General features: G+C 36.7%; 1 protein-coding gene across 1 annotated transcript in view; it reads right to left on the bottom strand.

Annotated features, from left to right (window-relative positions):
- LOC125260111 (pleckstrin homology domain interacting protein) overlaps window positions 1-12,504 on the bottom strand; it is a 56,272-nt gene that overhangs the window by 3,783 nt on the left and 39,985 nt on the right. Inside the window, 14 exon segments of the mRNA XM_048178291.1 lie at window positions 143-330; window positions 454-606; window positions 3,076-3,231; window positions 3,367-3,423; window positions 3,603-3,675; window positions 4,826-4,951; window positions 5,189-5,309; window positions 5,410-5,565; window positions 6,718-6,779; window positions 7,137-7,248; window positions 7,733-7,815; window positions 7,911-8,035; window positions 8,133-8,240; window positions 8,367-8,480. Coding sequence (XP_048034248.1) covers window positions 143-330; window positions 454-606; window positions 3,076-3,231; window positions 3,367-3,423; window positions 3,603-3,675; window positions 4,826-4,951; window positions 5,189-5,309; window positions 5,410-5,565; window positions 6,718-6,779; window positions 7,137-7,248; window positions 7,733-7,815; window positions 7,911-8,035; window positions 8,133-8,240; window positions 8,367-8,480 — 1,634 coding nt within the window.

The raw sequence follows: 12,504 nt of genomic DNA, 5'->3' as shown, positions 1-12,504 counted from the left end.
AGCAAATGTTTTATTGTTTTGGTTTTGCTGTAATCAAGTAAAATGTTTTACTTTTCTGAAGAAAAGTGTATGCAAAGTTTAGAAACAGTGAAAAATTCTATAACATAATATCCTGCAATGAGCAATAAGATGCTGTCTGTACCTAGAGGCGGAGCTTGAAGGTGAAGAGCTCCTTCTCCTCTTCACAGACTGTCTGGTCAAGCGCTCCGTGTGCAGACGCTGACGGGTGAATCGCTCATTCTGCAGACTTTGAGCAGCTTTAAAATCAGTCAGGATCGAACTGATATGTTCTTCAAACAGAGCGGACAATCGCAGACTCATGCTGTAGATCTGCATACAAAACAACACACAAGCAAACAAAAACAGGCATGTATTAAATAAAGTAGATGAACTGGTTTGACTACTGAGATTACAATATGTTTTTAAAAAAAATATTTGGACATGATCTCATACCCTGGACTTTTTGCTGGGTGTGTAGGCTTTGGAGTTGCTGAAGATGAGACGTACATCTTTACAAAGATCCATAGGAGTGTCATACTCTCCTGCTAACAGGCGGTTCAAGACAGTCCCAAAGTCCATAGGAGTGTCCACAATGTCCAAGTAGTCCTGAGAGAGGTATTTTTGATGAACAGGGGATATAAGCAGACAGTGCACTGCAAAAAATCATTTTCTTAATCAGTATTTCTGTCTCGTTTTCCAGTACTAATTACTAAACATCATTAAAAACTAGATGTTTATGTTACACTCCTGTTCAAAGGTTTTTGAAAAGTCTCTTATGCTCAAAAAGGCTGAATTTATTTGATCAAAAATACAGTAAAAGTAATAATGTGACATTAAGATAGAAAACTGTTACTTTAAAATAGAAATATAATTTAAAATGTAATTTAATCATGTGATGCAAAGCCGAATTTTCAGCATCATTACTCGTCTTCAGTGTCACATGATCCTTCAGAAATCATTGTAATATACTGATTTGTTGCTCAAGAAACATTTCCTATTATTATATCAATGTTGAAAACAGTTGTGTTGCTTTATATTATTTTCCTGCTCAGAAGAACAGCATTTTTTTGAAATAGAAAACAAATGTTTTTAGTCACTTTTGATCAATTTGTGTCATAAATGCATTCATTTATTTCTGACGCCAAACTTCTGAATGCTCATGTACAGGTGCTGGTCATATAATTAGAATATCATCAAAAAGTTGATTTATTTCACTAATTCCATTCAAAAAGTGAAACTTGTATATTATATTCATTCATTACACACAGACTGATATATTTCAAATGTTTATTTCTTTTGATGATTATAACTGACAACTAAGGAAAATCCCAAATTCAGTATCTCAGAAAATTAGAATATTGTGAAAAGGTTCAATATTGAAGACACCTGGTGCCACACTCTAATCAGCTATTAACTCAAAACACCTGCAAAGGCCTTTAAATGGTTTCTCAGTCTAGTTCTGTAGGCTAAAAATGGGAGACTGTACTTGAAGTTGTCAAAAGACGACCATATACCTTGCACAAGGAGGGCAAGACACAAAAGGTATTGCAAAAGAGGCCGCACAGAGCCTGTGTCCAGACATTAATAGAGGGCGAAGGGAAGGAAAAGATTGTGAAAAAAAGTGTACGAAAGGGATAACCCATAGAGAGGATTGTGAAACAAACCCATTCAAAAATGTGGGGGAGATTCACAAAGAGTGGACTGCAGCTGGAGTCAGTGCTTCAAGAACCACTACGCACAGACGTATGCAAGACATGGGTTTCAGCTGTCGCATTCCTTGTGTCAAGCCACTCTTGAACAACAGACAGCGTCAGAAGCGTCTAAAGACAAAAAGGACTGGACTGCTGCCGAGTGGTCCAAAGTTATGTTCTCTGATGAAAGTAAATTTTGCATTTCCTTTGGAAATCAGGGTCCCAGAGTCTGGAGGAAGAGAGGAGAGGCACACAATCCACGTTGCTTGAGGTCCAGTGTCATCTGCTGGTGTTGGTCCACTGTGTTTTCTGAGGTCCAAGGTCAACGCAGCCGTATACCAGGAAGTTTTAGAGCACTTCATGCTTCCTGCTGCTGACCAACTTTTGGAGATGCAGATCATTTTCCAACAGGACTGCACCTGCACACAGTGCCAAAGCTACCAGTACCTGTTTAAGGACCATGGTATCTGTTCTTAATTGGCCAGCAAACTCGCCTGACCTAACCCCATGAAAATCCATGGGGTATTGTGAAAAATGCGATTGCCAGACCCAACAATGCAGAAGAGCTGAAGGCACTATCAGAGCAACCTGGGCTCTCATAACACCTAGCAGTCCACAGACTGATCGATCCATGCCACGCCGCATTGCTGCAGTATTCAGGCAAAAGGAGCCCAACTAAGTTTGAGTGCTGTAAGCTCATACTTTTCATGTTCATACTTTTCAGTTGGCCAAGATTTCAATCCTTTCTTTGTATTGGTTTAAGTAATATTCTAATTTTCTGGACTGAATTTGGGATTTTCCTTAGTTGTCAGTTATAATCATCAAAATAAAAGAAATAAACATTTGAAATATATCAGTCTGTGTGTAATGAATGAATATAATATACAAGTTTCACTTTTTGAATGGAATTAGTGAAATAAATCAACTTTTTGTGTATTCTAATTATATGACCAGCACCTGTATATAAAATTAAGATAAGACTTTTTAAGAAATATATCTGCAGTTTTTTTCCCCTATCTCACTGCAATTTTGTTTTCTGGTTTATGATTAAAAAATGATTTACCAAATATTATCTTATTAATTTAATTTGTTTTAAGGATGTTTCAATATTTTTGCTGGACAACGAGACAAAAATACTGATCAAAATAGATTTTTGTAGTCTGTGTGTGTGTGTAAACACATTGTGTGTATGTGTAGTTGTGTTACAGTATTTCAGAAATCCCTGAAAAAAATGCAGAAATTGTATACTTTGTCATGAGAATTTATGAAGAATTTAGGAATTTTATGAGGCTGAGACTACGGCACTCTTCATAATTCCCACCCGATGCTACAGATAAGAAGTACAGTTCTGTGTGTATGTATTTTCTCTATGTGTCTGTGTTACCGGATAGTCCTCCAGATCCACAGGTTGTCTGAAAGGCTCTGAATCTTCACATTGAAAGATGAGCTCCAGCAGCTCTCTGCAGCGCCCCTTCCAGGCCTGGGGGTCTGACGAAGGTTTACTGCGCAGACTCCTCAGCATAGGCTGCTGCCGCTGCCTCTGAATCAGAAACAACGCTCTCAATTAGCCATGAAGTGCATGTATGTTATTGCCAGACGTAAACGGTTCTTGCATACAAAATCCTCTTTTCTCTGGCATGGTTATAAAAGGTAAACGATCACTTTAAATGTATACCTTCTTATTTCTGCTAGATGTACAAGGTGCCTCATGCTCTTCGTCCTCATCTTCATCCTGAGTTGGGAAAGAAAAGTGTCAAAGCATGTTACGCAATGACATATAAATATACACATTTCCTGAATACCAAGTGCTTGCAAGGCAGCAAAAGAATAGTTGTTAAAAGTACTGAAATAATGTATTAAATTTTGTTCAATATGAGTGGTTATGAGTGTGTGCGTTTCAATGACACTTACATCACTTGAATCTGAGAAAGCCGTTTTCTTCATACTGTTATATAGTGGAATAATATCTGTACAACTTTGGTCCCTAAAGAACATAGACATAGAAACAGGTAGTCAAAAAGCTTTAAATGCTAGAGACGCACTGATATTAAAACTAATAAATGGCAAATATTAAAATGTATACTACTTTGAAAAAAACAAAAACAAAAAAACAGTATAATAAAAAATACATTTGATCCTATCTATTTAAATGCTACATGTAAGCAATAAGGCACGAGAGGCTGTGCTGTATCGTGAATAAGTCACTGCTCAAGGGCGTTGTTAGGCACGATGTGAAAACGGTTACCACACAATACAAATATTAAAGTAAAAAAATATATATCTATGCAACTTTCATGAAGTAAAATCACTAAACGCCTTCCTTCCGCCAGAAAAAATAGTCCCTGACCGTGAACAGCAAAAGAAGTTAATGTACATTACTATGCCATTAGATGGCGGCAAAGACTGTCTTTATGAATTGTTGTGAACACGAAACAAGACGCAACTGAAAAATGCTTTGACTAGCGCTGTCAGTCACGGGAAAACCCTTTAACTGTTAAAAGGACAAGATAATACATCAGGACATTTAAACAGATTTTTTATTATGAACATAGGACTGACCTGAAGGAAAATGCTAAATCTGAATGCAGGTAATAAACTCGCTCACTCGATCTTTTTCTCACAATACTCTTCTACATAATAAAATAAGCTTCAATGAACAATATCAATTGAAAAAAAAAAACGGTTTACGTTGCCAAGAGTGGTTGCTAAGGGTGTTGTGTAGTGATACACAGAACCGTTGAGTGAAGCGGTCATAGCCGTGTTTTATCGTGAATAAAACACAGCTATTGACCAATCAGAATCAAGAACAGGAACTAACCGTTTTCTAAGTGAATTTAAGCATCTCAGCATTATAATATAATGTGAATAATGGATATTAATTTTGAGACTTCTTAAATAATAAGTTTAACAGTGTTAAAACATTAGTGTTTTAAGGATTAAAGTGAGCATTAGATGATGCAAAAGCAATATAAATATAAAAATACAGAAAATATGCATGCATGCATGCATAATTGAATATCCAATATCGGACATTACAGATGAATTAAAATAATAATGATCATTAATCGATATGCTACCGATATATTGTAAATCCCAATGTATCATATCATTGGTTTTATTTGTGACAGACTTACTTGATGAATTGTAGCATGAGGTCAGATACGAATTTGGCAGTTCTGACAATGAAAGCTCCTGGTTCATTGAAGGTTTGAGCATTGTGTTCAATGTAGCGTACCTCCCACATCAACGACGACATTCGTCTGACAAAAAAAAAAATCACCAGAAAACAAACGCACATATAAATTCAATATCAACAGATGCACATATAAATTCAATATCATCTACATTATTGTACATTGATTTTTTTGGAATTAATCCTTGATTGATATTATTTCAATCCAAATAATATCAATCAATAATATTTTGCTTAAAATTACTTGCATATTTAATTCATTTTATAGATTTAATTGCCATGTCTATTCAGAGTTTGTGCTGACCTATAGAAACGGTTCTCTAGTCTTTGTCGGATGGTGCTCAGATCTGTGACGTAAGCAACCACGGTGCAGTACGTAGGATATGCCTGCAAGTCCACTGGCAATTCAAATGGTACAGCCACGTCTGGAGGAGAAAAAGAGCCTTGTTTATATCCCTTCATATTCGGACACAGCCATAGTAAGGCTTCTCAGTTATCATGTGATGTTAAATGATAACGTCATACCCAAAGTGCAAAGCTGGTCGATGCCCCTGATGACGCGCTCACACTCTTCGTCACGTGTGCGTGAGCCCCACTCTCCCTCTAGGGGCTTGTACAACAAGGCCTTCTGCTCCTCCTCAGTTAGAGGCACACTCAGGCCTAACTCGTCAGGAAATACTGCTGCAGACAGACGGAGAATGAGATGGAGGAAAAGAAGAGACAGACAATCACAGCTCAGTTTGTATTGGTTATTAAAATAATGCCAGCTGGACATCAGAACAGTTGATACTCTCGATCCGATAGTTGCCATGACGACTACCATGTTTGTGTGTGTGTAGGTCAGGTTTTGCCTACGTTGTGGGGACCAAATCTTCACTAGGACAGTAAAAAACCTGAAACCTCCAACATTGTGGGGACCAGTCAACAGTTCCCAATATGAAAAGTATGTTCAAATAAACATACTCAATGCTTATGTGCTTGCTTTTATTAGTGCTGTGCAAATTAATGTGCTGTGAGATTAATTAAATATTTAACATCATTAAATTTAACATTTAAATGCATTTACCTAATGTGAACTTACAGCAGTTTCATTCCGTTTTGTGAGATTTCTAAAGACTAATTAGGAAAAAATTATTTAGCACGTTTCAATACATACCCAAAACAATATTTTATTTGTAAATGATGGAAAAAGAAATGGCAAATTATTCAGTTAAATTATACACTACTGTTTAAAAGTTTGTGGTCAGTAAATTTGTTTTTAGTGTTTTTGAAAGAAGTCTCTTATGCTCACCAAGACTGCAATTTATTTGATAAAAAAATACAGTAAAAATAGTTATTTGCAAAATATTATTACAATGTAAAAGAACTTGCTTTCTATTTAATGCTGAATTTCCAGCATCATTACTCCAGTCTTCACTGTCACTTCAGAAATCATTCTAATATGCTGATTTGCTGCTCAAGAAATATTTCTTAATTATCAATGTTAAAAAAGGTTGTGCTTATTAATATTTTTGTGGAAACCGTGATATAGTTTTTCCCAAGATTCTTAGTGAATACAATGTTTAAACGGCATTTATTTGAAACAGAAATCTTTTGTAACAATGTATAAGTGTTAACTGTCACTTTTGAATCAATTTAATGCATCCTTGCTAAGTTAAAATATTAATTTCTTTAAAAAAAATTCTAGGCAAATTAAAGCAAGTTTAATTTAAACATGGTAACTACAAAAAAATCTTAAGATATTAACTGAATCCTAAATAGACTAATCAAAGTTATTTTATTATATTGACAGCTGTAGTGTTTATAAAAAAATAATAAAAAAAAACACCATACCTTCATTGGGAATCTCTTCCATGTCCCATGGGCTCATCTTTTCTGTATCTCCATTATCCCAGCTGCATCACACAATAACACAAAGCTGTCAACATTACGTCATCTACTATTACCAAAAAACAAACAAAACAACAACATGTAAAACCACACTATGCTCACAAAAGATTAATTTCTAAGCCTCCATTTAAACTATTTTTAGTCTTAAACATAAAAATCAAAGAGGGAGTGAAGTTATGGAGCAATTAAAGCCAGAAAGATTTGTAGGTTTTAAATTCACTATTTGATTAATGTAGTTAAAGCATCACAACAATAGAGGTTAACATAGAATCAATATGGTGCATTGATTGTGGCCACAATGTAACAATAATTTAATTACTCTATAATGTGTAAAAATGTGTAGATGGACACGGAGAACTGACCAGACGTTGTAGCATTGGAACAGAGAGTCCGGATATTCAGCCTGATAAGGCTCCTGACTCTCAATCGTACCAAACCACCAGGCGTCATCTATCACTGACCGGAAACGATCACCTGACAAAATAAACGCATGTCAAATCAGACACAATTACACATGCTCATCAACTCTGTATCAAGAAGAAGCCTTCATTAATAGAAAGCAAAAAATTAATTTGTTTGTTTTTTAAATGTATTTTTAAATAAATCATTTAGACAATTACTTGAATAAGCCTTTTATTAAAAATGTGTAAAAGTGATGCAACTCAAAATAAATTTGATATATAATAGAAAATATCACAGAAAGGACCCCTGTGATCCCTTATGACTGTGTGCCAAGGTCAGTACGTTTTTTTTTTTTTTTTTTTTAAGATTTTTTATGAAAGAGCAAGGTTAAATTAGGTCAAATGGTGTGTGAACAATCATGTCTGTTCAAGGTCTAGGGAAAATATTTGAATACTTTTACTTAACGCATGCAACCAAGATGCACACAAATATGACATTTCTAAGAATTTATCACTTACATTTTGAACTCTATTTTCCACTCAATTCACACACTAACCTATCATCCAGTTCCTCTGTCTTGCATTATCGAACTGCTGCCGAAGTACAAGGAAGTCAATGACATCAGGCATGTCGTGGTATCTAAGACAACAATAGAAATGCGAGTCACAGGTTAAAAGCCACTCAGCAAAGATCATCATGAGTAAGTCACCGTGATGCACGCAGACAGCACTCACTTCATAGAGAAGGAGCCGCCCGTCAGTTTGCCAGTGTCTGGGTCCAGGAAGGCCAGCTTCAGACAGCACAGAGTTGGCAAACCGACCTCATATTTGAGGCCCACTACCTTCAACAGCTCCTGCTCCTGTAGGCACACAATCACAAATCATATTTTTTCTTTTTTTTTTATCATGTATATGAAAAATACTGTGAGGTTAAAGTTCATTTCTTTGAAGACTTACCCTAAGCTCTAACTTGTGCCAAGGCTGTTTTTTAGGATTTATACTGAAGATCTTGTTTTTTTTGGCCATCTCCACGTAAGCTTCATGGCCTTGACGGAAATAATATACCTGTTCACAAACACAACAAGCAACTTAATATTACAAGTATGTTTCCACACACCACATAAATTAAGATATTTCACATTTTAATTATTCTCAGACAGATTATTTCCCTGAAGGAATGTGTTTTTTTACCTCATCGCCCATCTGTGGGGTGAAGGGGCATCTCCGTGGCATGGTGTCAGTGATCCAGGGTGAGGGCAGCCATTCCTCTAATGTCAAACCCTTGTTCTGCAGTTCAGGTATCCTCTGAACGTATAAATACACATTCAAGTTTAGAGTAACTTTAAAACAGATCAGCACTCTCACATACAGTACAGTCCAAAAAGTTTGGAACCACCAAGATTTTTAATGTTTTTAAAAGAAGTTTCGTCTGCTCACCAAGGCTACATTTATTTAATTAAAAATACAGTAAAAAACAGTAATATTGTGAAATATTATTACAATTTAAAATAACTGTTTTCTATTTGAATATATTTCACAAAGTAATTTATTCCTGTGATGGCAAAGCTGAATTTTCAGCATCGTTACTCCAGTCTTCAGTTGTCACATGATCCTTCAGAAATCATTCTAATATGCTGATTTGCTGCTCAATAAACATTTAATGATGTATTTTCAATTGTTGAAAACAGTTTGTGTACAATTTTTTTTTTCAGGATTCCTTTGATGAATAGAAAGTTCAAAAGAACAATGCATTTATCTGAAATACTAAAGCTTCTTGTAGCATTATACAATGTCTTTACTGCCACTTTTGATTGATTTAATGCATCCTTGCTGGTCATAAAAGTATTCATTTCTTTAATTTCTTTTCAAAGAAAATTAAAGAAATGAATACTTTTGATTCAGCAAGGACGCATTAAATCAATCAAAAGTGGCAGTAAAGACATTTATAATGTTACAAAAGATTAGATTTCCGATAAACTCTGTTCTTTTGAACTTTCTATTCATCAAATAATCCTGAAAAAAAATATTGTACACAAATATTTTGTAACAATTGAAAATACATCATTAAATGTTTCTTGAGCAGCAGATCAGCATATTAGAATGATTTCTGAAGGATCATGTGACACTGAAGACTGGAGTAACGATGCTGAAAATTCAGCTTTGCCATCACAGGAATAAATTACTTTGTCAAATATATTCAAATAGTAAAACAGTTATTTTAAATTGTAATAATATTTCACAATATTACTGTTTTTTACTGTATTTATTAATTAAATAAATGTAGCCTTGGTGAGCAGACGAAACTTCTTTTAAAAACATTAAAAATCTTAGTGGTTCCAAACTTTTGGACTGTACTGTACATCTGAAAGTGAACTGAAGGAATTTACAGAGAGTTATGTTTATGTTCAATTGGTTGATCTGTATTTTAACTAAATCAAACAGATTTCAACATCAATTCATTTTTGCTACTTTTTAAATGCAATTTATTTATAGATTTTCTTGTTGCACCTGATGTGTATGACTTTCTTTCTTCAGATAAACACAAATGAAAATGTGTTTCATTGAACAGGTGGTGATCGGTTGACATTTGAAAAAAAAAAAAACCACACACAGCAATCATAATTTGCGACTGTAATCCATATGACCCCGGTTGATAAATTAATGTCTTCTGAAGTGAAATGATAGGTGTGTGTAAACTTTTTTTAAACTATAAATCATTGCTTCGGTCTACTGTCAAATGAGTGTTGATGAGAAAGACGCTGACGTAAGTGCATTGTGAAGCTCATGGGAGAAGTGGCGGTCCACTGGGCTTCCGCATTACTTCTCGCGCAACCTTCACCACGCACTTACGTTTATGTCAAGCTGAACTTGTGAATGAGCCTAGGACAGTTGGCCGGAAGCAATGGTTAAAGCGGGGGTCTAATGCTATTTCATGCATTCTGACTTATTTACACTGATAAAGAGTTGGATTCTCATGCTAAACATGGCCAAAGTTTCAAAACACGAGTTGGACGTATGACGGAGTATTTCTGTGCCAAATATACTACTTCCGGTTATGGACATGTCTCGCAGAATTTTTTTCGAGTATGGCCCTTTATCACATAATAAGTAGGGGCACTTCTCCCTGATAAGCTTGCACACACACACACATCACCCAGAGCAAGAGAACGCCCTTTGTGCTTTGTTCGGGTTATGGAAGCTGAGAGATTTTTCAACAATGGCTGTGTCCCAATTCAGGGGCTGCACCCTTTGAAGGTCGCATCTGAAGGCTGCATATACATCATCAAGGTAGTCTCATTTAAGAAAAATAACCATTAGATTGCAAGGAAAGAAAGAAATTACAGTATTTTACATCCTCACAATGAATATCAGTCAATTTTATTACTGTTACTTTTCTTAAATATGACATCCTTGATGAAGTATTCAACCTTCAAATGCGACCTCCGGAGGATGCAGCGTCCAAAATGAGATGCAGCTCCTGTAAACAAAGGAGTGTGTTTTTGGTTGTGAGGGAAAGATTACCTTTTCAGCTTCCCAAAGAATCCAGCGTTAAGGGAACAGTGGATGAAGTTTGTTTTTTCGGGGCAGCAACAGAGTTGCACACGTGTTTGTTTGTTCCTGGAATTTCGGTGATGAAAGCTTTGTAAACAAGTCCCAGTTCAGCACTGGATTTGCAGACTGCAGGCGGTGACTAAAAAACTGCATCAAATGTCTGTGTTTTGTTGGCAATCGGTGTGCAAGTGCATAAAATGTAAACAACACAAACATTTTTGTTTCCCTTTTATTTATAATGATGTTGCAGCTTGCAGACAATCTCTACGCAAAAGCTGTGCACGCTCGTGACTCTTTAGCTCCGCCCACAGCAGACACGCCTCCAGGAGCTCGGCTTTTTTTCCAGAAAGACTCAGTGCAGTGTATCTATCTTTTATAAATATGAAAACTAAAGACTTTTCAGAGATATAAAGGATGCAATACTACTCTACAGGTACTCAAGATTTAACATGAGATTGGTAGAAACTGTGTGTGTTAACCTACCCTTTTAAGAGTTAATATTAGTGTTTTTCTTACACACACCTATCGTTTCACTTCAGAAGACATTGATTCATCCACTGGAGTCATACTTGATTACCGTTACGATCGCTGTGTGTGGTTTTTCAAGCATCACCTGAGTGGCACCCATTCAATTACATTATATGGACTCAAAGAGAAAGAAAGTGTTTGAAGGAAGAAAGAAAGTCTGAAGAAAAAGTTAATATACACTGCTCAAAAAAATTAAAGGAACACTTTTTAAATCAGAGAGCAGCATCAAGTCAGTTAAACTCCTGGGATATTGATCTGGTCAGTTAAGTAGCAGAGGGGGTTGTTAATCAGTTTCAGCTGCTTTGGTGTTAATGAAATTAACAACAGGTGCACTAGACGGGCAAAAATGAGACGACCCCCAAAACAGGAATGGTTTTACAGGTGGAGGGCCACTGACATTTTTTCCCTACTCATCTTTTCTGACTGTTTTTCACTAGTTTTGCATTTGACTAGGGTCAGTGTCACTACTGGTAGCATGAGGCGATACCTGGACCCTACAGAGGTTGCACAGGCAGTCACAGGATAGCACATCAATACGTGCCATTGTCAGAAGGTTTGCTGTGTCTCCCAGCACAGTCTCAAGAGCATGGAGGAGATTCTAGGAGATAGGCAGTTACTCTAGGAAAGCTAGACAGAGCCGTAGAAGGGCCGTCTGATGAGTTAAGGACCTTCTACGGCCCTGTCCAGCTCTCCTAGAGTAACTGCCTGTCTCCTGGAATCTCCTCCATGCTCTTGAGACTGTACTGGGAGACACAGCAAACCTTCTGCCAATTCTGGCATTCACACCAGTGAATGTCTCTGACCAAACAATCAGAAACAGACTTCATGATGGTGGCCTGAAGGCCAGACGTCCTCTAGTGGACCCTGTGCTCACTGCCCGGCACCGTGGAGCTCGATTGGCATTTGCCACTGAACACCAGAATTGTGCTTTTCACAGATGAGAGCAGGTTCACCCTGAGAACGTGACAGACGTGAAAGGGTCTGGAGAAGCCGTGGAGAACATTATGCTGCCTGTAACATCGTTCAGCATGACCGGTTTGGTGGTGGGTCAGTGATGGTCTGGGGAGGCATATCCATGGAGGGACACACAGACCTCTACAGGCTAGACCAGGGGTCGGCAACCCAAAATGTTCAAAGAGCCATATTGGACCAAAAAAAACAAAAAACAAATCTGTCTGGAGCCGCAAAAAATTAAAAGCCTTATATAAGCCTTATATGAAGGCAACACAGGCTGTAAGTGTATATTAGC

Source organism: Megalobrama amblycephala, linkage group LG24, assembly GCF_018812025.1.
Source record: "Megalobrama amblycephala isolate DHTTF-2021 linkage group LG24, ASM1881202v1, whole genome shotgun sequence".
NCBI classification, from domain to species: Eukaryota; Metazoa; Chordata; class Actinopteri; order Cypriniformes; family Xenocyprididae; genus Megalobrama; species Megalobrama amblycephala.
Note: the sequence above shows the minus strand (reverse complement) of the source record. Positions and strands in the feature narration are given on the sequence as shown.